At 34.0% G+C, this 27,201-nt stretch overlaps 1 protein-coding gene across 3 annotated transcripts in view; it reads right to left on the bottom strand.

Moving 5' to 3' along the window:
- The window catches only part of LOC111051128 (protein spire), a 241,801-nt gene that overhangs the window by 72,248 nt on the left and 142,352 nt on the right, over positions 1-27,201 (bottom strand). For all 3 annotated transcript variants that reach the window (XM_039424012.1, XM_039424013.1, XM_039424014.1), the window contains one exon: positions 24,920-25,064. In XM_039424012.1, the coding sequence (XP_039279946.1) occupies positions 24,920-25,064 (145 nt within the window). The remainder of the gene's footprint in view (positions 1-24,919; positions 25,065-27,201) is intronic.

Raw genomic sequence — 27,201 nt, 5'->3', positions numbered from 1 at the left:
CGAGAATAATAATTATTGTCAATTAATAATATAATTATTAATATAATAATATATTATAATATATAATATAATTATTGCCAATCTAAAAATTTCTATATGGAATAGAGGAATAAACTAGGTACTACTAGGATACTAGAGTTTATACAAATATTGCATGTATGTTCAGTCACACAAATTAAAGTTTTAGACAATTTTGTATCATTTTTATCAAATCAACTACTGAGCTACCCAGCCACGGAATCGTACTACATGTTAGTGTTCTCGTAACAATATTGTATTATATTATCACTTTCTCCAAATCTATGAGGAGAATGTTCTTTCACGGTAAATCATTTAGAAAAGGTAGCGTAACTAAAAACATTACGTTCTTTGCTTTTTAACATTAAAATAGTTCCTCCTTTGTTGATAATTTATGCGAGTTATTTCTTCAATAATTCAATCGTAATAAAGCACTAATAATGTATTAATAATTATTGAACTTCTTAACTATACTAATAATCCATTAGTATATCTCTAATGCATTGTTCTAATATTAACATTATATAAGCTGAACGTTGGATTACGAATCGCTTAGAAAAAATGATAAGTTGGTTACATCATTCTAATATTTCATGATATATTGGAGATTAGTGTTTCCGGTAATTGTGAGAACAATAATTACTAGCAGATAAGGCTATAATTACTAGGCAGATTAGTCTTTAGAGACGGTGTAGATTATGGTCTATAGAATAATTGAAGGATATCAATATAATTTTAAACATACATGATAAAGAATCAGGTGACCATTGAATTAGTTTTGAACATTTATATACATGGTTGGACATTTATGTTGCTTTGGGCTGCAAAACTCCTGAAAGAACTTGATATTGATTTGATATTGGTGCTTGCCCTGCATGATGCAAACTGCCAAGTCAATATTTGCACTAAAACTCATCAAAGCTTATTATCCGAAGCGATGTGTGAGGTTATGCCCCAGTTAAAAGAGGTGAAAAGCGAACAAGACATACATCCGTTCAAACATTAAATGGTTCATTGATCAATTTCTATTCTGTGTCACCGAACAATGGGATCACTAATCAGCGTTTTCAAGAAATAGAAATCAGTTTGAGTGATTAATGTTAAGGGTCTCTTATAGAATCTCTATGGATAGAGAAACCATAAATAGTTATTCTATTTTTTCTACGATGTCGACGCACTAACAAAACATATAATTATTACTGCAGGTGGACAAAGGACCAAAGGTCTAAAAAATTAGCGGAGATCAACTGTTCATCAAGTAAAACTACTTTACAAGTAATTCTAACATGAGTTGACATATTCACATTGGTTGATTTTCGTTATTGATAATAATTCAAGTCGATGAATAAACTTTAATGGATATTCAGATGGTAGAGAACATCCTAATCGATTAAACACGTCTTCAAAGAATTGTTTTAAATGGAGAAGAAAGTTCCTTGAAAAAAAATTAGGTTTCTGGAAAGAGATACAATCTATGAAGAATCACATAGAATAACTATTTATGTATTAAGAGCGTAATGCGCGACTTTATCGCTCGCGCAAAACAGTTAGGTGATAATTTTGCAAGAGGGATAAAGAAGCATTACGCGCGAATTACATACAAATTTTTTTCTACAACTGCCCAAACCTGTTAAATTACTCTTATATCGGCGGAGTTACAATTACCGACTTTTTAGGTTAAGATCTGACCTTTTGGCGAGCTGCTTACCATCAGCTGATCAGCGAGCGTAAAGAAACTCTTCAGCGCATGCGCGAATGATTAACGAGCGTAAAGAAAATCTACTGCGCATGCGCGGATGATTAGCGATCGAAAAAAGTAGATTCTCCTCAGAAATAAGCTGTTTTACGAGGAGAATTCAGTATGTAAATTCTTTTTTTACGCGCAGTTGTAGAAAAATATATTGTTGATAGCAAATTAATTTAGATTTCAGTTCAATAAATATGAAATGAGGTTAGGCGAGAAGAGAATAAATTCTTTTTTGATAAATGAAAATTAGAGAAATAGTCAAATAACACTTATGAATTATTATTTACTGAAGCAACATAATAAATTGATGTGATGATAAATCTGCTTTTTATTAACATTTTTATAATGATTATTTATCAAGGTATTCTATGATTATGATAAAAGATCTCTTGATAGAAAATAGAAAACCCCTATCATCAAATTCATTTAGTGAATTCATTCAGTTGACATCTTTGAAGTGAATAAATCATTCTATATTACAGGGGTGCCAACAAATGGTGGTTTGGACGCAGACTGCGTCTTCGAGATTCTTGGCTCCGAATCACATAATTAGGTACAAAATTTAGTCTAAGGGGTCCCAATAATGGTTCACCTTTTTCTTAATTTAGTGGTGGGTGGGTGTCCATGGGCTAAGGGGGATGTGCAACCCTGCATATTAAGCAAATATGGGGATGTGCAACCCTAAAAATTGCCTTCATATAGTCTATAAATAATATATCAAATATAAGACATTTCAGAAAGTAAGCATTGATGTTCTTCATATCATAAAGAATGCTGACAGTTGCAAGTGACTTTCACTATAGCTAATTTTAACTGGTTATTCTGGAGGACGGAATAAATAATCAATCTTAGAATGTCGGGTAAGCTAGGAAATTAAATTTGTTCAGAGGATTGGGGCTATTAGATGGTAATTAAGTCTGAGAGTTAATTTTTAAATTAATTATTACTGCAGGTGGACAAAGGACCAAAGGTCTAAAAAATTAGCGGAGATCAACTGTTCATCAAGTAAAACTACTTTACAAGTAATTCTAACATGAGTTGACATATTCACATTGGTTGATTTTCGTTATTGATAATAATTCAAGTCGATGAATAAACTTTAATGGATATTCAGATGGTAGAGAACATCCTAATCGATTAAACACGTCTTCAAAGAATTGTTTTAAATGGAGAAGAAAGTTCCTTGAAAAAAATTAGGTTTCTGGAAAGAGATACAATCTATGAAGAATCACATAGAATAACTATTTATGTATTAAGAGCGTAATGCGCGACTTTATCGCTCGCGCAAAACAGTTAGGTGATAATTTTGCAAGAGGGATAAAGAAGCATTACGCGCGAATTACATACAAATTTTTTTCTACAACTGCCCAAACCTGTTAAATTACTCTTATATCGGCGGAGTTACAATTACCGACTTTTTAGGTTAAGATCTGACCTTTTGGCGAGCTGCTTACCATCAGCTGATCAGCGAGCGTAAAGAAACTCTTCAGCGCATGCGCGAATGATTAACGAGCGTAAAGAAAATCTACTGCGCATGCGCGGATGATTAGCGATCGAAAAAAGTAGATTCTCCTCAGAAATAAGCTGTTTTACGAGGAGAATTCAGTATGTAAATTCTTTTTTTACGCGCAGTTGTAGAAAAATATATTGTTGATAGCAAATTAATTTAGATTTCAGTTCAATAAATATGAAATGAGGTTAGGCGAGAAGAGAATAATTCTTTTTTGATAAATGAAAATAGAGAAATAGTCAATAACACTTATGAATTATTATTTACTGAAGCAACATAATAAATTGATGTGATGATAAATCTGCTTTTTATTAACATTTTTATAATGATTATTTATCAAGGTATTCTATGATTATGATAAAAGATCTCTTGATAGAAAATAGAAAACCCTATCATCAAATTCATTTAGTGAATTCATTCAGTTGACATCTTTGAAGTGAATAAATCATTCTATATTACAGGGGTGCCAACAAATGGTGGTTTGGACGCAGACTGCGTCTTCGAGATTCTTGGCTCCGAATCACATAATTAGGTACAAAATTTAGTCTAAGGGGTCCCAATAATGGTTCACCTTTTTCTAAATTTAGTGGTGGGTGGGTGTCCATGGGCTAAGGGGGATGTGCAACCCTGCATATTAAGCAAATATGGGGATGTGCAACCCTAAAAATTGCCTTCATAAAGTCTATAAATAATATATCAAGACATTTCAGAAAGTAAGCATTGATGTTCTTCATATCATAAAGAATGCTGACAGTTGCAAGTGACTTTCACTATAGCTAATTTTAACTGGTTATTCTGGAGGACGGAATAAATAATCAATCTTAGAATGTCGGGTAAGCTAGGAAATTAAATTTGTTCAGAGGATTGGGGCTATTAGATGGTAATTAAGTCTGAGAGTTAATTTTTAAATTGGTTTCAGGAAAGTGTGATGTCGAATAATAGGACAGAACTGTCATTTCCAGGTGACATATCACATAAAAGAGAAAAATTTGCAAAATACAGTCAAAATTTTATTACACTATACTTGGAAAAAATTGGAGTGTTTAGAATTATATGAATATTATCGATGTTCGAATAAATCAGCTGCAGAACTGATGATGAGAGGACTATTTAACTGGTTCAGTAATTATTATTGTACTAGTCGTCAGGCTCGCTTCGCTCGCCATATCCGTCCAGCCAGGGGGCTCCGCCCTCGCTTCGCTCGCCTGCATTTTTCATTTGAGCATTTTTATCATATGTTAGGACGATCCAGTCAGGGATCCAGACTAAACGTCTTGCTAAACGGATATGGCGAGCCGGACGGCTAATATTCCCAGGGATAGCTCTGATTGAAGTAGCTGCCCAATCAATTTTTCCGCGATAAATGCATTTCAATCTTCAACTTGGTGCCAACCTAACAAAGTCAACTCAACTTAATGCCAACCTGACAAAATTTCTAATTTAGTTACCAGAACAACTGTTTCGAAGAGGTACTCTCTCTAGATTATAGTTCTATATTATATCTATTTCAATTATAATTTTAAGATATTGGAATAAGAAGAATATACATGCTAGAAGACGAAATTTCAACCCTTAAAAACCACCCTTAGAGTTAAAATATTGCCAAAAGATTTCTTAGTGCTCCTCTAAAGGGCCAACTGAACATACCTACCAAATTTGAACGTTTTTGGTCCGGTAGATTTTTAGTTCTGCGAGTGAGTGAGTGAGTGAGTCAGTCAGTGAGTGAGTGCCATTTCGCTTATATATATATATATATATATATATATATATATATATATATATATATATATATATAGATAGATAGATAGATAGATAAACATTTGGGCTGAAATGAATATTAGGATGACAGATCGAAATGCCAAATGAGTGTATGAACTTTAAAAAAATTAACAACATTGGAAAAATGATTTAATGAAATTTATCTCTTTTACCAGTGAAATGACAGATTACTGTCATTCCAGAAGCTCATTAATTTGTGTACTTGTTCATCGATCAATACCTAATTTGTGAGAAACCTGAAACTCTTAGTATCTGTTAATCCAGAAAAGATGGATGTCTGTTCGAATTTTAATTGGACTGATGTCTGAACAATCAAGAAGTTAATGTGAGTTCAAAAACCATAATTGCCTTCATAAAGTCTATAAATAATATATCAAGACATTTCAGAAAGTAAGCATTGATGTTCTTCATATTATAAAGAATGCTGACAGTTGCAAGTGACTTTCACTATAGCTAATTTTAACTGGTTATTCTGGAGGACGGAATAAATAATCAATCTTAGAATGTCGGGTAAGCTAGGAGATTAAATTTGTTCAGAGGATTGGGGCTATTAGATAGTAATTAAGTCTGAGAGTTAATTTTGAAATTGGTTTCAGGAAAGTGTGATGTCGAATAATAGGACAGAACTGTCATTTCCAGGTGACATATCACATAAAACAGAAAAATTTGCAAAATACAGTCAAAATTTTATTACACTATACTTGGAAAAAATTGGAGTGTTTAGAACTATATGAATATTATCGATGTTCGAATAAATCAACTGCAGAACTGATGATGAGAGGACTATTTAACTGGTTCAGTAATTATTATTGTACTAGTCGTCAGGCTCGCTTCGCTCGCCATATCCGTCCAGCCAGGGGGCTCCGCCCTCGCTTCGCTCGCCTGCATTTTTCATTTGAGCATTTTTATCATATGTTAGGACGATCCAGTCAGGGATCCAGACTAAACGTCTGGCTAAACGGATATGGCGAGCCGGACGGCTAATATTCCCAGGGATAGCTCTGATTGAAGTAGCTACCCAATCAATTTTTCCGCGATAAATGCATTTCAATCTTCAACTTGGTGCCAACCTAACAAAGTCAACTCAACTTAATGCCAACCTGACAAAATTTTTAATGTAGTTACCAGAACAACTGTTTCGAAGAGGTACTCTCTCTAGATTATAGTTCTATATTAACATATGGTATTGACATTTCAATTATAATTTTAAGATATTGGAATAAGAAGAATATACATGCTAGAAGACGAAATTTAAACCCTTAAAAACCACCCTTAGAGTTAAAATATTGCCAAAAGATTTCTTAGTGCACCTCTAAAGGGCCAACTGAACATACCTACCAAATTTGAACGTTTTTGGTCCGGTAGATTTTTAGTTCTGCGAGTGAGTGAGTGAGTCAGTCAGTGAGTGAGTGCCATTTCGCTTATATATATATATAGATAGATAGATAAACATTTGGGCTGAAATGAATGACCGATCGAAATGCCAAATGAGTGTATGAACTTTAAAAAAATTAACAACATTGGAAAAATGATTTAATGAAATTTATCTCTTTTACCAGTGAAATGGCAGATTACTGTCATTCCAGAAGCTCATTAATTTGTGTACTTGTTCATCGATCAATACCTAATTTGTGAGAAACCTGAAACTCTTAGTATCTGTTAATCCAGAAAAGATGGATGTCTGTTCGAATTTTAATTGGACTGATGTCTGAACAATCAAGAAGTATTAATGTGAGTTCAAAAACCATAATTGCCTTTATTTCAAATTTATAAGTAATAAGCACGCTCGATTTGAAACATGAAATCTTTAACTATTAAATGACAAGTATCATGAACATTTATCAATTGGATGAAGCAAATAAATGCAATATTCAGAAAAGAATAACAGATTATAGCCAAAAATTTCAATTTCTTAATTAGTCCCAAATATTTGGGTCAATTTTTGTTCCCAAATTTCTAGATCAAATCATTAAGAGTGCGCGTTACATGCCGCCATATTGAATTGAATGTCCCATAAGATTAATGTATCTACTATATAGATCGTTGGAAAGAGAATAAAATTCTTCAAAGCCTGAATTAGTTACTTTTTCAATTTTAAAACTACTATCATTATTAAAGCAAGAATAATTTTTTTTGAGTTTAAATTTGAAATTCCAAATCAAAATAAAACAAACAATGGCCTATTTCAAATTTAGAAGGGTATATAATGAAACTTAGAAAAAAACAAAACAACAAACTCCAAATTGACATATAAAATAAACTCATTCATTTTGAGCCCTAATAGAATACCACATCAATTTCAAATAAAATGAATTTCAACATCACGGATCATATTGCTTATTGTTACGGAGCACATTGCTAATCGTGTTGTGATTTCAGTAAAAGCCCTAAGTATAAGGCTCCATGAAGTTCTTAGTCTTAGACTCCAGTTTGTCCCTTGTTTTGACCCAATGCTTTATGAATCATAAAAAGTTACAAGAATAAGAACAATTTTTAATAATAAGAAAATGCATTATTGAACCATTTATTATTTAAATTTCATTATTAAAAAATCAAAAACCTGAATTTACATATTATCTGAACCAGAAGATTAGTTTTTAAAAGCAAAATGCATGATATTGTTATGAGCCGATTAGAATATTTCAAATGCACCGCCATGAAGACCCCACATAATGGCCGCTCCATAAATAACACGAGTGTCATGACCTGTATTTATAGACCTTGAGTGGATACAGAGAGATGTGCGCCATCTAGCAGAGATTCATCAAAGCAACCTCACCACTCTCTAGCTAGAAGTAGTACAATATACCAACTACAGAGGACGCTCTTTGGTTTTTTCCAATGCAGCGTTATCTAGCAGTGAATCAACGAAGTACACTTCGGCTACAAACAGATGCTCATCATATCAGTGGAGTCACTGTCAGAAATGCCTACCATAGAGAAAAGATAGCATAAAAAATCAGAATTGGCAGCTCATTTATGATTTATCCAATCAATCTCCAAGAGTACATCATCTCTCTTCTACTTATTAATATAGTTAGGCTAATTTATTCACTAATGGTTCCGACGTTGTGGCTCATATCAACAAAAAGGCCCCCAACTGTACGGGCAGGATAGACACGACAAACTTTTCCGCTTGTTAACAGGATGCATTGTCTCTTGACGGGGAACACTATAATATACATTATGGAATCCCACTTTTATAGTGTTCTCCATGAGAGGCTTTGCGTTCTGTAGCTAGAAAAAAGACGAAAGGGAAAAGTGACAGAAATTTCGTCGCATCTTTTCCATCCGTGTAGTTAGAGCTATACTTGTCAAATTTGGGGCATTCCCCTGTGATGAGCTGTTTCTGAGATCCTGTATTATGCAGGAGATCCTGATTGCCACTATAGAATTCAATCAATTTGCGGTTAATGGAGGGTCTCTTCCTCATGAGATAGTCCTGATCCTGAGCAACCTGAGCTTCATATACCGGGATGACTTGAATCTAACAATCTATAATAGAATATAGAGGGCGGTAGAAAAGTAAAAGAGTAAATCCACTGACTCTAAAACTTGAATCTCACTACAGAGGTAGAGTAGGACTTGGATTACCTACTTTGCAAATGATTATTGATTACTGTTCAACCAATTTCAAATTCCAGTATTTAACACAGTTAATAGAAATGGTGCAGATTCGTTAAAATATTGCAAGCAAAATGAAAATATCGTCAATTGTTTTCGAGTTAAAGACCACGAAACATGGCCACTTCAATTCAGTCTCCCGCCAAGTGTTAGTTGTGTAGGGTAATTTTTTTCTTGAAGCTAAAGGCAATGGTTCAGAATATGTAATATTATTCAAGTCAAATCAACACATATGAACTATTTGAAGTCGTGACGCGCACTGAATATCATATTCATGTAAGAATAACCAAAATATTTGTCTTTAGTGGGTGGAGAGCCGACTTGGATGAGTATGGATGAGTACGAATTGGAATTCTCGTATGTAAATTAAAAAATCGTGCAGGAATTATTATTAATAGCCGAGATATGATCCTAGCTGGAGTAACGATAATTACCAAGAAATATTTTATCAGATAATTATAGTCCTACCGATAATAACGGAGTATACTGTTCTAGGAATATTTCTCTACACCGGGATGACTTGAATCACTTCTCGCAATCTTATAGAAGACAGTGGAAAAGCAAACGTGACAACAATGCTCCTCTATGGAATCCAATGACTCTAAGTTTAAAAGAGATTACATTATCAAGGAAGAGGAGAGTGAGAATGGATTAGGCCAATGTACTTTAAATATGAAGAATGAGAATGCAATGGTAAATCTTCATTATTTATTTCCATTTGTTATATGGTCTTCATTATAAATCTCAAATTCCAGTATATAACACTGTGGATCATCGAAATAGTGTAGATTTGGTTGAATATTGTTCACAACTTGAAAACGTATTTGAAATCAATGATGGCAGATTTATCCAATGGATGGCTCCGATAGAAATATAATGTATATTAGTGGAGTATTAGACAGTATAAATGATTTTTTGGAAAAACGTTTTCTCTTTTTTTTTGGATGACATACTTTTGCTTCTTCCCCTTTTAAGAATCCTTCTTTTTCTATTTTGAATCTCTATTAAAAAATAAAATTGTAATATGTGGGAAAACTGGATATAGGAAAAATCTAAAACTGGAAAAAAGGGGAATTGAATATCGAGAAACTGATGAAAACTCAGCTTATTCCTACTGAATGTAGTCTTGAACTTGATATATATATATAGGTCTACGGATATCAGCTATCAGTTATTTCCGACTTGTATTACATGCCGAGGTTGGATGTTGAATTTAGGTTGCTAATGTTATGAGAATGTGAACAAGATGATACTTTGAGAGCTTTTGTTGACCGACAAAGAGCTGAGAGCCGCACCTGCATGCGGCAAGCCGCAACGACTCCAAGTCGCAGTACTGTAATAATAATTGTGATTGCATTTGGACCACCGCTGCACAGCCGCGTTCAAGTAGATAAGAGGTGAGTAGTCTCTAAAAAGAATCAGCCGCGTCGTTAACTCGCATCCATAATACTAGCATTACGTGAGCTAATGAGCGCAGTATTTCATGCAATTGTTATTTGAAATGCGCTTTCAACCAAAGCTGGCACTCACACTCAACCAACTTGAAAAGGTTCAGGCTCAGCACTCTACTTGAATTATTTCATAACGGTCGTTTCTACAAATCATACAGATTAAGTTAACAGTTATTCTTTCATACACCTCGTATCTCATCATGTAATATAACACAGCATACGATATGATAGACAAATAATATTAATTTTTAATGCAATTAATGGAGCTAGCTCATTACTACTTTTTTCATTATTCATTATGTTGGGAAACTGTTGATCAGAAAGATTAATAATTTGATATTTCAAATTTTTTATTTTGGATGACTATTATCAGATCGAATATAATTTATTTGAATTGAGACTTGAGAGCCGAGCTTCTCTGAAGGGAGATGTGCCTGAAAAACAAATGGACTATCTTCAACAGGTGGTTTCCCACTTATCAGTATCAGTTTCCGTGACCGGTTCAGTGAAATAGTCTTTACATTAGAGTAGAAGAGGACAATATTTACACAGAACCAGACACGGACACAGATATATGAGAGTCCAGTTTTGGGAAGTTGAAGCGGCTACAACTGTAAAAGATGTAGGTTTATACAGAAATACTCACAAAGTTCTCGTATTTCAGGAAGATATAATATCTCCTATTACAATGATAATTTATTATCATTTTTTTTCTTAGTTTGCTTTCATATTTCTCTACGCGTAATAAAATTCTCTCGTTCGTTCAATATTTCATTTCCATTTCATAAGGGTCTTGTATGTGACTAATTTATGATTAACACAAGAGTGCGATTGTTGTAACAAAATTAAGAGAATTGGGAAGACGTGAATTGTCTGCATTGGGTAAGAGCGATTTTTTCATCACGACAAGCGACAATTCACTCATAACAAACAACATTATTAGGAATAATCCCATGTTATCGACCTCAGGATGAACCTATGATGCAACCGATGTCACCGTTAAGTCACAATAAAATATAATCATCTGTCATGAAATAAGCATATCCAACAACATAAATCACTGAGGAGAGTCTAAAATACAGAATAATGCTGTGATGCTGTGTAGTCGTGGAAAATATTCCTGGTCTTGGCTTGAAACTCAGAATAATTTGCATCTTCTCTATGGGACTGATCATGTTGCAGAAAATACATGCTAATTGGGTGAGGACAGACGGATGATTTGCATGAGATCCTCTATCAAACGACAAGCTCACAATTCATGAGGTAACATCACAGAACTTGGATAGAGCTCTATGGGTAACAGTAACTGAAACTGTAAAACATTGAGGAAATAAATTGCAAACTTGACAAACATTTTACACAACCATAGTTGACATTAATTTTCTAGGTTCCAAGCAGGATGGAAATTCACACTTATCCTGTGGGATAGAATTTATTAGATATTTGTGAGAGGATTTGTAATTTTCATCTACAAAATAATTGCGGAATTGCTAATCGCTTACCCAGGCCAATTTTTGATGCTATAATATTGCATTGATGATACATGAACATTAACGGAGCTGAACAAGTAAGTTGATTTATGCATATGAAACTCGACTACAATGAATGTTTCAAAAATAATTATTACATACAAATATATTTTAAACTTTGAATTTTTTGTCTATAATGTAGTATTTATTGTACGTATTGTCGTTGGTAATGCCTGAACATCAACTGAGTAAATCTCGTCAGCTATAATTTATACACATTCTTTTATACTTTCTTACTTCATTCACTTTTTACAGGATTTTTCAATGAGAGGATTACGATATTTACAAATAAATTATGCGCCTTATCTCCAAACTCCATTGGAATGCCTTTTGAACAATGTATCACTCCAACTACAAACACCATTGATACAACATTTGAGAAATTCATTTGAAATATTACTGTTGTTTGATAGTTTTTGTAGTTCACAAAAAACTTAGTTTCCTCTTAAACCATAGAGGCATAAAATTTACCCATTGATGCTTCCTGTGTGGAAGCTGAAAGGAGTTTATGTGAATCATGTTTCTGGCGGGGAAGCAATCTAGATAGTAGCGAAGAAAATAGCGCCGTATCAGCCAAATGCCTTGGAGTTTTTGGCAAAGACTGCCAAAATCGAAATAAGGAAAGGAATAGGAAACCACGTGGGAATATCGATTGGCCAACTTACAACAAACATCGCCATGAGGATGGAATTGGGTCATCCCTCTCTCCATCTCACCACCCCAAAAAACTCGGGAATAGCACTTTCGCTTTCAACAGTTTTGTATTTGGGAGAAAGTTAGACTCGAGATACGAAACTATCCTTTATATCCTTCAAAATAATAAATTGAGTGTATAAAGTTTTTATGAAAGTGAAATATTTGTTGAAATACTGTCATAAATGTTACATATACTCCATCAATACAAAATTTATGAAAATTGGGGAAAAGTGAAACTAATTGTTCCTTGTTTATCATTATATTGATTTTATGAATAAAAAGCTAGAGAGTAGTGGGCTAATGATTCGTCATAATAAAAACCTGAAGAGATGATCTGAAATGAGTGTTGTTGGGTTGGAATGAGCCTTTTATAACAGAAGCCAATGATCTACAACGGGGAAATTTGTTTTTATAAAATTATTAAATTCAGTGCAGTAGAACTAAACAAAGCCTACTGGTTTGTATATTCAAAGTTGATTTCATGTCTGTCACTGATTAAATTTCGAAATAGAATCTGTTACTGACTCAAGACTAAGAAACATTCAATTTTGTACTAGTATCCTCAACCATAGGCTATCCGCTATATTATGGTGAGTAATACGTAAAAATTATAAGGAAACTTTATATTATAAATTACATGATAATCAAATATTTGTAAATCAAAAAGTGTCAGGCAATACTGATGACGATCGACTTGAAACTGATATAAAACTTTAGAGCTGAAGTGACAAACTTATCGGCCAGTACTCAGGCTGCTTTCATATACGAGGCTATCATTCTCAATGTGTTGACTGACCAGAAAATTTACCACTTGAAAACTGTACCAACAAACTGGAACCAATAATTATAACGGTTGATAAACTATAAGCATGAAGAATATTCATTACACCTGACAGCATAGGAAACATCAAAAATTGAGTTCTATTCTGAGCATGGACTATGGCTATCTCCAAGGTGAGATTCTCTCCAGTCAACATTTCTTTTGAATATCACAAACATTTCCATTATTAACCAATGCCTAAAGTTTAAAGTAAATCTCACTTCAGCTAATCACCATAATGTGTGAGGTGTCAGGGAAATGAAAGCTGAAGATTTAAAAATATCAAACTCGCAAGACAGTGGATGTATTTTTTTTCTTTGGAGAAACAACGTGATAATTGGTAGTCTGTCAAACTACTTCTGCCACCTCCGCTTATAGTTGAACGCGTTACCCAGTGGAAACTGTTTTGGATAGGTGAGTGAGATTCACTTTAAACTGTCATCATAGATTGAATGAGAAGCACTGATACTTTTTACAAGGAGTGCTGACAGATTGGAGTGGATCTAACTATAGTGTTTTTCTACTTTGTATAACACATCTAATAGTTGACCCACATCTCTGAAAGATCAGTTTCCTTCCATCTATCATCCGAAAGTTAATTGAGGATAGATAAAGAACTGAATAATCACTTCGAAATTAAGGTACATGGAACTATAAATTACTGTCTCTAGTAAACCAACCTTCACTTTTATAGGTTAGAATTTCAATGAATTCGAATGCCAAAGACAATGGAAAAAGGAAAAATAGGTAATTTTTTAGTTATTATTCGAGGGGTAGGAGGAATAGGTTTCTTGAATTTTTTTCAACTTTTTATCAGTGAAGAAGATAAGTTTCTATGTATCAGTAGCAGTAGGCTACTCATATATTTAAAATTCCATGAGATAATCAATTTTTCAAATTATTATAACATTTTCTACGATTTTGTGAAATTATATTGAGAGTTTGATGACTTTTGATTACTTTGATTTTAACCTAGCAAAAAAACAATCTGCTAGATTTCCAGCAGAATCCAAAACATCACGAAATATCTGAAACATCATAACTTATAATAGATTGAAGAAAAAGACATTGGAAAAAATAGTCAATATACGAATATTTAACTAGGCCTCGAAAATATAGTTTTAGAATATAGATATAGACATAATATTGCGCCGTATCAGCAAATGCTTGGTAATATAGACTAGTAGTACTACAAGCTTCATGATGTGGATGAAATGGAATTCAAGCTCACACAATATGAAAAATATGATTGATGAAAATTCCTTTTTTTTCAATTCATACACATTCGAGTTGTCTTTATGTAACAAGTAACAAATTTTACGCGGCATATCATGTTTAGCCTACATACATGTATTATTATTATTTATGTTTTGTTCTGAAAGCAGAGTTGACATTTGAATATTTGAAATGTTATATTGTAATTGTATCAAGCTGGCTGCAGATCAACAATAACAAGACAAGATGTTTGACTTGAAACATTTCTTATAAATAACACCAATAGTTTCCATACAACTAACTCTAGCAGTTTGGAGTAATCTCACTATATAGATGTTTGACATTCAGAGAAAAGCTACAGTGAGATTCACTTTGAATTGTCAGCATTGCTCAAAGTAGATGCATTGATGTTATTTATGAGGAAGGCTGACAGTTTGATAGAGACAGGTGGGTGGCAGTGGATCGATTCACCTTGGATTCGAAAAATAATCTAGAAAGATTGCAACCTGCCTACATGATCAGGGAGTGGACGAACAAGGACATACAAAAAACTAACTGATCTTAGGCTTGATAATGCTGGCTACAATTAAATGAATTTTGGTAAAAAATAAATTTAAAGTGTTTTAGATTCAAAGCCTCTATTGCAGGACAGGTTGATATCATAGCTTGAAAAGGGATATTTACAAGTTCAGGAGCACTCGCAGTTCAATAAATACATCCTAAGCATCAGATATAATTCTCTATTATTTAATCGGTACAGATCCATTCTCTGAAATAGACCTATATAATACAACCTTTATGTTCTTGTATTAGGATATTACTACACTGATCAACTTTACTGGTTTAAAAAGTATTCCACAAGAATATATGAGTTATAAAGAAAGAATCCCTTCCAAGTTTCTCTGTGAATCAAACTAATTTGAAAGTAATTATAAAAAAATATTAATAAAGCTTCATGAGGTAATTTCTAGACCAGATATTTATGAACAATAATAGTACGAATGGAGTGATCTGACAAATTTTTATCATTTTTATTTTGTGAATCATCTCAATGATTGCAATTCGGAGCTTAAGGTATACATTAATTGATAATCCGGTTTATTCATATTTATATATTATAGCCTATACGAGAATTTTTCTATACATTTCGACCTATTTGGCTGACTGTTTAGAAAATTTCCCTCAGATTATGAATTATTCCATCCATTCCCATGAATAATGAAAAACTACTATTATTCTCGAAAATGTTTCATTGAAAAAAAGAATAGAGAAATGAATGGTGTACATATGTTTCAATAAATTTGAAGTTTACTTTTAAATGGTTTATTCTCTTGAAAACTGGATTTTCTGAATAATTGAGTGATTGGAAATATTCACTTCATTTTATTTGCTAATTGGCTGCTTCAAACACATGAAATTTCAGATTATATCGAATGTTTCTATGTTTATAGTATAATTGAACTAAAAAAGTTACGTATCGTGGGATAAGAAATAATATAAATCCAAATTACCTTTGCTGGTTTCACTAGACGGAATAGAAGAGATACTGTGAAGTGTAGAATTACAAAGCACGATGAATGACTAGCGCGTTGTCGGATTTGAATCCAAGATACGAGATTCAAGAGAAGTTGAGAAAGGAGAACGGTGCGCGTTTAAAATCCGAAGGGAATTGAGGTAAGAGCGCAGTTTCCAGATTCATGCTCTCGTTTGTGATTGATATTCTGTGACCTTGGTGTACTACACAGTAGTTGGGGGCGGTGGATCGATAGAGCCATGGTTTGCTGCCTCCGGGGGCGGAACTCACTTTGTACCGCCCCCATGATAAGCGAAGAGAACCTCACATGTTCCACAAACAGAGATTGTGGATTATTTGGATGTTTGTTTGTTGATGCAGAGGATTATACCAATTAAGGGATGTGTTGTATTTCTCATAACTATTGTTATAACTTAATTTGAGTTACATTCAGGCAAACAGAGCTGTTATCTAATTACAGGAAAAATGACATTACCATTGCTATTAATGAAGATTAAAAATAAATTGTTAAAGTTCAAGAAGAATGAATACCAAATAAAACGAATTGTTAATAGGTTTCTAGATTCTTGTTCCACTCACCCTGTGTCTGTAGCTTTCATCATTGGAAACGAAAAAAAAGGAAAAGAGTGCAGGTAATTTTGGTAGAAAACGACCAAAATGAGAATGTCAAGAAAAATTCTGATTTGGAAAATTAAAACAAATTACGTTAACTTCAGAATGAATCTGCTCTCTATACTTCTGCTCTCTATCCGTTGTCATTTGCATATAATAGTAGTATTCCTACTATTTTGTGTAGGGAAAATTATTTTAATAATCAAGAATTCAACAACTTCCATATGTCAAGACAATATATTAATATGTCATGGAGCAAGACAAGTACAATACAAGGTTGTCTAGTGTATTTTGGGATAGTCAATGTACCTAGAATACATGTTCCTTTCATGCATTCTAGGTACCTTGGGGGATAGTTATCGCTCTTGCTCTTCAACTATTAATAACTACGAGAGAATAATACCGAGATGAACTTGAAATCTAGTTATTTATACTCGTGCGATACGAGTAAAGTGGTAAGGTTTTACTCTTAAAAATATAAGATATCAGCTGCCATTGAACACAAAAACCAAGAGAATGAGAGGATGTGCAAGAGGAAAATGAGAATTCTGAGAGATTGAAACAGACCCTATGATGGTTAGAAGCACTACCCCTGAATTGAATAGCTAAAATATTAACACAGCTGTTGCTGCATAGCTGTGGCAGGAGAAGCATTCCTTGAACATTGAATGAGCGTGCACTCGGAGGAACACGCTAGGTGGCAGCTCCAGGAATGATAGGCAAATACAAAAGCACTTATTTACTTTGCGCGCATGCATTTCGAGGACAAAATATCATAACTGCAATGCGACACTCTGTTCCACACAAATGAAGGAATTCACTTTAGAAGGCTGTTTAGTCATTTTTCCTTGCATAATTTATAGGAATTACTCTGTAGACCACGAATGTAGCCTAATGAATAGTTTATTAGAGGTGTTCAGTTTATATTAGAGGTACTCTACTGTGAGTTCAAGATGTATAGATATTTCACACAAATAGATATGAATAATGTGTGCCATATAATTATACCACGCATAACAAGAATAAGATGAATGATTCCTCTAAGGCTGATTTGACGAATTCATGATATTTGAAATTGAGTGAGAAAATTCTTGATATGGAATTGGAACAATGGAACATGATGGATTACAGCTTCATCTATATCACTCTCTTTGCTATTTATTTTGTAATATATTGAATCAATTGATTGGAATAATATCGATTTCAGAGCAATGTTGCATGCAAAACTCTGGTACATTGGTATAGTCTACATCAACTTGATGTAATCACGTTGGTCAGGACAATTAGAAATATTCTCAATACTATGGTCTATAGTTCTATTGTGAGATTTTGAGTGGAAATTATTCACACACTCCTGCATTAACACCTTTTTATTACTATTACTATTGTGCAAGAAATGTCTAGGAAGAAGGCCTCATAACATCCTTGGAAGATAAGACAAGGAAGGTGCATAAATTAATAACTCAATCAAGCAATTCTATCCACTAATTGCCTCACTGTTCTATACTGGAATTGCCTCATAACCTTAATAAACGACGACCCTCAATGCTGGGAGGAAATGGCTAAGTAGCAGTTCGTAATCCAAATGAACGTTTTACAAGCCCGGCCAATTTCCTTGATGAAATGCGAATAAGCAGCAACTGGGTACCTACCTACAGTCAGATAAACTTCAAGCTGTCAGCATCAAGTTTTTCTTTAAAAATAACATAGTCATCATTAAATTAATGCTGACAGTTTAAAGTGAATTTACCCAAGTCCCAGCACATCTTCTACATAGTCAGTTTCCGTTACGGTCTGCAACATTCGAGGTCGTGTAAGCACTTAACGTAGTTACGTTTTACAAAGTTTGTTTTCGTTATTTTCCTCTAAGGCAAAGGCAGCTTCCGTTTCCGAGTTAGCCCGCCATGAAATCATCAAAATATGGCTTCCAGCCAAATGTGAGTGGAACTGTAATCGGGGTTTTCCACTTTCGAGTTAGTCCTACGATTTTTCATTATTCAATTTAAAAAATATTATCTTCTAGTTAAACCTACTCCATTTTGTTAATTGTTCCGAGTGATCACAGAAATCTGTTAAAAAGGTTTCAATCCTTTGGGTGCTATGCGGATTATATTCTCAGTTCTCAGTAATACCCTACAAACTTCTCATAATGATGATTCAAAAACTACCCGGCAGTGAACTTACATATCCCTCTCAACATCATCCCTTATCATAGCATACTTTTAAAAACAACTTATTGAATCAACTACTTATTTACTAAGCTTATCGATTACAGATCACCTTTCAACCGACAAATGATCAGGAATGCTTCCTAGATAGTTGCCTGTATCTGTCACCCGAGCCTTCAAGTTACATTACTATTACATTGATGCCAACAACACCTTAAAAACATGAATCATTAAGGACTCCTCAAAAATAGAACTCGATTTTGAAATTGGATTTTTCAAATTGTATACAACCTTATCATGATATTAAACTCGTTTATTTTTTACTAACGTATTTCTTCCTCATGAGCCTGTCCGCTTCCAGACGTAGGCTACAATAGTGGCTAGTTTCACCGGGTTAGTGCTAGAACACTGCACGGAACAATTCTGCGGTGATCATGAAGAACCAGGCTCTCAAATTTTTCAGCCACTAAATTCTTCTGCCAACCCCTCTCCTCCCCATCACTCTTCCTTGCAATATGCCCAGTAGGAGATCATAACGGTGTGGGTTTCTCATAAGGACTGAACATTTTGTGAAGTGAACAACAACTACAAGACTTAATCTTTTTCGGACTATGTGTAACCTTATCTAAACTTGGGAGAGGAATAGCACAAGGTTACCTTATTTTTTCTTTCCCTATCATTTTGATGATGTACTTATTGTAACAATCGATAAAGAATAACGTGGACCTCATAATATGCCCCAAGTACTGCAACTTTCTCGCTTTTATACTATTCAGGAGCTCTCTTTCTTTACCCATTCTTCCAAGAATTTCGGCATTAGTCACACGATCCATCCATGATACCCTCAAAATCCTCCTATACAGCCACATCTCATAAGCCTCCAATCTTTTTGTTGCAGCTTCTGTCAGTCTCCATGACTCGACCCCATACAACAATGCCGGAAAAACATAGCAGCGCAACATTCCAACTTTAGTATTCAACCGGGGATCTCACGTTAACTAAATAACGTTAGCTAGTCATTTCTCAACGCAAAATCGTTATAAAACATCTTCCAATTCTACAATTCATCCATTGTATTATTTGAAGATTATCATTTTTTTATCAAAGTATATGAGCGATGTACCGGACATGAGAGAAGAATACTTCCACTCTCACATTCCTAATGATACTTTCATAACTTTTTGCCATCAAACAGTGAATCTGATGTGGTCTACCTATCAAAATATATTGTACTGTACAAACTTGGAAGAGTTGAGTCGTGTGAATGTTTTTTTTGCAATTGCTAAAGGAATAACAGACGGAAGTAGGCCGACAGTAAGAAATTGGAAGGAGATAAATCGAAGTTAGATTGTAGATTAGCGCCAACATAAAAGATTTTTCTAAATGGAATATTTCGAATTCCTAAAGTAATGAGTGGAATTATTTTGTATCTCTGAGTCCCATTTGATTGTTGAATCAAATTGTTTAGAGAAATCTTCATCTTTAACTCTAATATTTTAGATTTATTCAGAAAAACAGTGATTGTAAATATGGTTAGTAATTTGATTTTGGATTATTGAATAAATCACTATAATAATGATATCCACATTCATCATATAATTATTATATTACAGTCACAGTGGAGAAAACATATAATCATAGTTTCTTTCCCTATGCAGTATATAGTTACAGTATAGAGCATGCAAACTCCTCTTCACTATCATCACTACTTATATAAAACTCCCCAAAATATTAATGGGTAGCATATATTATATCTATTGGCTTTAGATAGCTTTTAAGCTTCCTTTTGATTTACCAATGGAATAGAGAAATTCGAAATACAATTATTAACATATTTACTGAAACCTCTCCAAGAAAAAATGTATCAGTATATAGCCATCAGACATTCCTTATCACTGAGGACACCCATGTTGTAATGTTTTGTAATAAATAATTGTAATGTAATAAAAATAATAAATAATACGAGTAGTTTGAAGGACATACTATCATATTTACAAAGCTTCATCACAGTAGCCAGTCACGACACACGGTGTGCATAGGCAGCTCGTGTGCGTGACATGGCTTCAACTAGGCCTACTGAATAGCCAGCCATGGTCGGTTGAATTGCATGTCGCATATAGAGACAAACACAACATAAAACACACGGTCAATGGCTTGGCTTGGCGTGCCGCTTCAAAGTACATACAGTACTCGCATAAACAACCTCTCTGCAGTTCATTACCACTTCACACAATGATCATTTCAAATAGATGACACTGGCAGTAACTATATTGAACCGAATAGCCAATGCAGTAGTCTATAAGACAAATCTTAAAAAAGCCTGGAATGTGACCGCGAATACTAGTATGCTTATCAATTCATACAATAGGTTTTTTACTATTATTCCTACTAACTTTTCCAAGACTCTCAAGGATTTTTCTTTCAGTCCAATCTAACAGAATACCTTATTAAAATATAAGTTATTGTAACTGTTGGGGCAAGACCATCCATATTAGACTTTTTTTCAGATGAGTCAGCAGGGCAGGAAGCTCTTCGATTGGCTGAATATCAGCTGATTCCCGAACGCCAACCCAATCAGCCAGTCGGAGAGCTTCCTGCCCTCCTGACTCGTCTAAATAGGCTTAATCTGGTCTCGCCCTTATTATTTACTGTGAAAAACAAGTAGGCTAGTATTTGTAATAGAGTTTACGTTTAATTTTCATTTTTAAGCTACTCCCCGGCCATTCATTTAACCTTGATTCAGATTAATTGCAGATTATAATTTAATATCGAAAATATCATATATCATATCGAAGGAATCATATTGAAGAAATATAACTTTAAAATTATATTATATTATGAGAGTGAAAGTGTTCTTTAGACTTACCTTTTTTGAGAGATGCCCTGAACTCAGACCTCTTGAGTATGGAAGCCGGCCTGAGTTTGACTTGGCCCTGCTTGATGGACTCGAGCAACAGTTCCCTGGGAGATGCGACCTGGCACACTTTCGGGCCCAATTTCCTTTCCGAGGCCTGCAATCCAAATAATGTTTCCTAATTAGTAACTTCAATACGCTCTGTGAAGTAATTAGAAAATTTACCGCTTACATTTGAACTCTCTTCCACTCGTGTTAATCACGGTTGGGATTGAATAACGTTTTCAACAAACACTATCATAATTATTTCCTTCTTCATTTCCTTAGCTGATCCGTTTCCACTATTGAAAGTAATATAGACATTCGTTTGTCATCAATTTGTAATTTTATGACTTATTTCCCGAGTAACTGATAGAATAAGTAAAAAATGATACTAAAAGTTAAGTATCCTAGTATGTACTATTCACTTTGCACTTGATTCAATAATTGAACCCAAAGTAATTCCAATAAATTTGTAGTTATCAACTCTTATCATAGAAACTTGAATTTATTCTGGTTCTATGCACGATTTTTCGCGGGTTTGGTACTGTAGTATAATTTTTGGGAGATAAAATTGGAAAATTAAAAATGAGTTGGTATTGAAGGGGAATTACTAATAAAATACGATCAACCTACCACGGGAAATTGCAAGCCGATTCTGAGGTCATGTTTATCAATCATTAATTCTTGAGGAACAACTCCAACTGCATGATATCCTTTAAATTCAAAATCATTTTATACATTTGAAGTGACCGTCATCCAATTATTTAAAAATTTAGAGTATATTGGAGCTGGTATTTCCTACATGGAAAATCAAGTGATAGGCTAAATATATTTGCATATAAGATTGGATGGTTGCAAGATTCAATGTCCTATGATGATTGATGAGTAGTTGACAGAACTGATTGAAGTGTAGATGAGAGAATTGCTCCTTGAATGTGATTAATTTCTAAATTTCCATTTTATTACTTGAAATGAGCAAGTGTCCAACAATAACTAGAGAAACAGCCCAATGTCATCGGATTGAAGCAATAGATTTCGAATGCAAATTGAACGCGATCGTAGAGCTCGATCTATGGATGTTGTAAGAGCCGCCCGTCGAGCTGCATATTATTTCACGATTTATTCGCCATCCGTAGGAAGTGCCTTACAAGTATTCCATCAATCTATACAGATCATGTGCCTTGATAATGTTCTGTTGTTTGGGTCATAACCATCTAGGATCCCACGTCGAAGCCATTTAGACCGAATAATATTACAGGGCAAGGTGTGCTTATGCCTAAATGCGTTAAACGCGGTTGGTGACACTCACAATACAACAACTGTCATGAACAATATGAGTCATTGTTCATAACTGGAAGCCGACACATTAATTCAATGTTGAGTTTTCACAAGTCGCGTATGAAATTGAACCACTGGGATTACCTGTTGACAGGTATCCTTTTAAGAGCGGAGCTGATTTTCTATTCATATTTTGCAATAACCGAGCTTTGTATTGTCCTGAAAGTATTCATTTGTTAGCTTTGTACGATAACAACAATCGCAATAGAATAGATGATGGACTGACGACTGACTTACTGATGGATGTAACCTTCCTAGTTTTGGATTGAGGAACAACGATGTCCAAATACAAAAGTTACAAATAGATTACATAACAATATAGAATAAATACCCTATATATAACATGAAGAAATAAATCTATATTCTTTAAAACTGTATTCGATCTTTATGGAATCTCTGATAAGAAAATGAGAGGACGAGGTTAGTGTGAGTAGAAAAACTCATTTCCCCCACTTTTCAAATTCTTGGAAGATAGAGGCCTAGCTTCTAGAACACTATATAGAATCTCATGTCCTAAACACCGGATCATAGTCTGGTCCAATTCTCTAAATAAACGAATAAACGGTTTTTTCCATTTATAGTTGTATTTTTCGTATTTTTTGATCTCAACTGAGAGATGAAAGTACGAAGAAGGCGCGCATCCTACCTGGCTGAAGGTTGGTTATGAACCATTTTCGTGAGAGCACAAAGAAGACGCGCGACATTTCAGTGCGCTCCTTCTTCACACCTTGGTAGTTGCCGCGCCTTTTTCTACCTGTTCTCTACCTGTTCCGTGAAATTATGATATTTATATAAATATACAAGCTACTACTTATTTACTAATTTTATTCAATAATCCCCTTCAACAAAAGTCGACGTGTTGAGGACCGAATGGTGGATATTGAAAAATATTAATATTGTAGATTTCTGGTAATGTTCTCCAGTGTGTTGAAGTGATTTGATTTAAACCGAATTTATTAATATGAATTCCAGTGAACTTCGATTTATGTTAACTGTTAATTATATTTTTTGACTGGATTACGATTCTGCTAAATTACTTCTGAGCTGCATGAAAGCTGCAATAATTTCAACATCATAGAAGTAATTTAGACTTCTAATAGATAGAAGCCTAAATTACTTCTATGTTATTGAAATTGTTGCAACTGTCAAACATTTCCAAAGTATTGTTTTCATGTTATTGGTGTGCAATAAAGCAATGCACAATGTGCATGTGCATTCGAAAAAACTGAATGGAATTTGACCACTATGATTTTTGTACAAATATAGTTTATTCGGAACTAACTGGCAGGCTCGCTACGCTCGCCTCAACAGTGGAAAATTCATGCATAAAGTAAATTAATGAACTAATAAATAAATTAAAGAGTAAATGAATAAATATATTCTATTACCGTTGAAAAATGTCCTAATTTATTAGTTAATATTAGAGAATATTATCAAATCCATTTTACTTTTTTTAATGAAAACTCAATCTGATCACATGATATCTCAAATAATAGCCGATTAAGCGCTATATTCAATTTCAATTAAATTTATTCAGACATACTATATAACAATACTGTAATATTGACCGAACGCTGTGAGGTCTATTTTTTAACTCGGATTTTCTTTCGTCTGTCTGTATGTCTATATGGATGTAACGCATTTACGGCCAAACGCGTAGATAGAATTCTATGAGATTTGACAGGAATATTCCTTTTTGAGTGCGTGTCGATGCATACACAAGGTTTTTTTGGAAGCTTTTCATTCTAAGGATAATATGGACTGTGTGATATAAAATCAAAACTAGTATTTGTAATAGAGTTTACGTTTAATTTTCATTTTTAAGCTACTCCCCGGCCATTCATTTAACCTTGATTCAGATTAATTGCAGATTATAATTTAATATCGAAAATATCATATATCATATCGAAGGAATCATATTGAAGAAATATAACTTTAAAATTATATTATATTATGAGAGTGAAAGTGTTCTTTAGACTTACCTTTTTTGAGAGATGCCCTGAACTCAGACCTCTTGAGTATGGAAGCCGGCCTGAGTTTGACTTGGCCCTGCTTGATGGACTCGAGCAACAGTTCCCTGGGAGATGCGACCTGGCACACTTTCGGGCCCAATTTCCTTTCCGAGGCCTGCAATCCAAATAATGTTTCCTAATTAGTAACTTCAATACGCTCTGTGAAGTAATTAGAAAATTTACCGCTTACATTTGAACTCTCTTCCACTCGTGTTAATCACGGTGGGATTGAATAACGTTTTCAACAAACACTATCATAATTATTTCCTTCTTCATTTCCTTAGCTGATCCGTTTCCACTATTGAAAGTAATATAGACATTCGTTTGTCATCAATTTGTAATTTTATGACTTATTTCCCGAGTAACTGATAGAATAAGTAAAAAATGATACTAAAAGTTAAGTATCCTAGTATGTACTATTCACTTTGCACTTGATTCAATAATTGAACCCAAAGTAATTCCAATAAATTTGTAGTTATCAACTCTTATCATAGAAACTTGAATTTATTCTGGTTCTATGCACGATTTTTCGCGGGTTGGTACTGTAGTATAATTTTTGGGAGATAAAATTGGAAAATTAAAAATGAGTTGGTATTGAAGGGGAATTACTAATAAAATACGATCAACCTACCACGGGAAATTGCAAGCCGATTCTGAGGTCATGTTTATCAATCATTAATTCTTGAGGAACAACTCCAACTGCATGATATCTTTAAATTCAAAATCATTTTATACATTTGAAGTGACCGTCATCCAATTATTTAAAAATTTAGAGTATATTGGAGCTGGTATTTCCTACATGGAAAATCAAGTGATAGGCTAAATATATTTGCATATAAGATTGGATGGTTGCAAGATTCAATGTCCTATGATGATTGATGAGTAGTTGACAGAACTGATTGAAGTGTAGATGAGAGAATTGCTCCTTGAATGTGATTAATTTCTAAATTTCCATTTTATTACTTGAAATGAGCAAGTGTCCAACAATAACTAGAGAAACAGCCCAATGTCATCGGATTGAAGCAATAGATTTCGAATGCAAATTGAACGCGATCGTAGAGCTCGATCTATGGATGTTGTAAGAGCCGCCCGTCGAGCTGCATATTATTTCACGATTTATTCGCCATCCGTAGGAAGTGCCTTACAAGTATTCCATCAATCTATACAGATCATGTGCCTTGATAATGTTCTGTTGTTTGGGTCATAACCATCTAGGATCCCACGTCGAAGCCATTTAGACCGAATAATATTACAGGGCAAGGTGTGCTTATGCCTAAATGCGTTAAACGCGGTTGGTGACACTCACAATACAACAACTGTCATGAACAATATGAGTCATTGTTCATAACTGGAAGCCGACACATTAATTCAATGTTGAGTTTTCACAAGTCGCGTATGAAATTGAACCACTGGGATTACCTGTTGACAGGTATCCTTTTAAGAGCGGAGCTGATTTTCTATTCATATTTTGCAATAACCGAGCTTTGTATTGTCCTGAAAGTATTCATTTGTTAGCTTTGTACGATAACAACAATCGCAATAGAATAGATGATGGACTGACGACTGACTTACTGATGGATGTAACCTTCCTAGTTTTGGATTGAGGAACAACGATGTCCAAATACAAAAGTTACAAATAGATTACATAACAATATAGAATAAATACCCTATATATAACATGAAGAAATAAATCTATATTCTTTTAAAACTGTATTCGATCTTTATGGAATCTCTGATAAGAAAATGAGAGGACGAGGTTAGTGTGAGTAGAAAAACTCATTTCCCCCACTTTTCAAATTCTTGGAAGATAGAGGCCTAGCTTCTAGAACACTATATAGAATCTCATGTCCTAAACACCGGATCATAGTCTGGTCCAATTCTCTAAATAAACGAATAAACGGTTTTTTCCATTTATAGTTGTATTTTTCGTATTTTTTGATCTCAACTGAGAGATGAAAGTACGAAGAAGGCGCGCATCCTACCTGGCTGAAGGTTGGTTATGAACCATTTTCGTGAGAGCACAAAGAAGACGCGCGACATTTCAGTGCGCTCCTTCTTCGCACCTTGGTAGTTGCCGCGCCTTTTTCTTCCTGCTCTCTACCTGTTCCGTGAAATTATGATATATATATATATATATATATATATATATATTAATATACAAGCTACTACTTATTTACTAATTTTATTCAATAAACCCCTTCAACAAAAGTCGACGTGTTGAGGACCGAATGGTGAATATTGAAAAATATTAA

The sequence above is a fragment of the Nilaparvata lugens genome, chromosome 3 (genome assembly GCF_014356525.2).
Source record: "Nilaparvata lugens isolate BPH chromosome 3, ASM1435652v1, whole genome shotgun sequence".
Classification (NCBI taxonomy): domain Eukaryota; kingdom Metazoa; phylum Arthropoda; class Insecta; order Hemiptera; family Delphacidae; genus Nilaparvata; species Nilaparvata lugens.
Note: the sequence above shows the minus strand (reverse complement) of the source record. Positions and strands in the feature narration are given on the sequence as shown.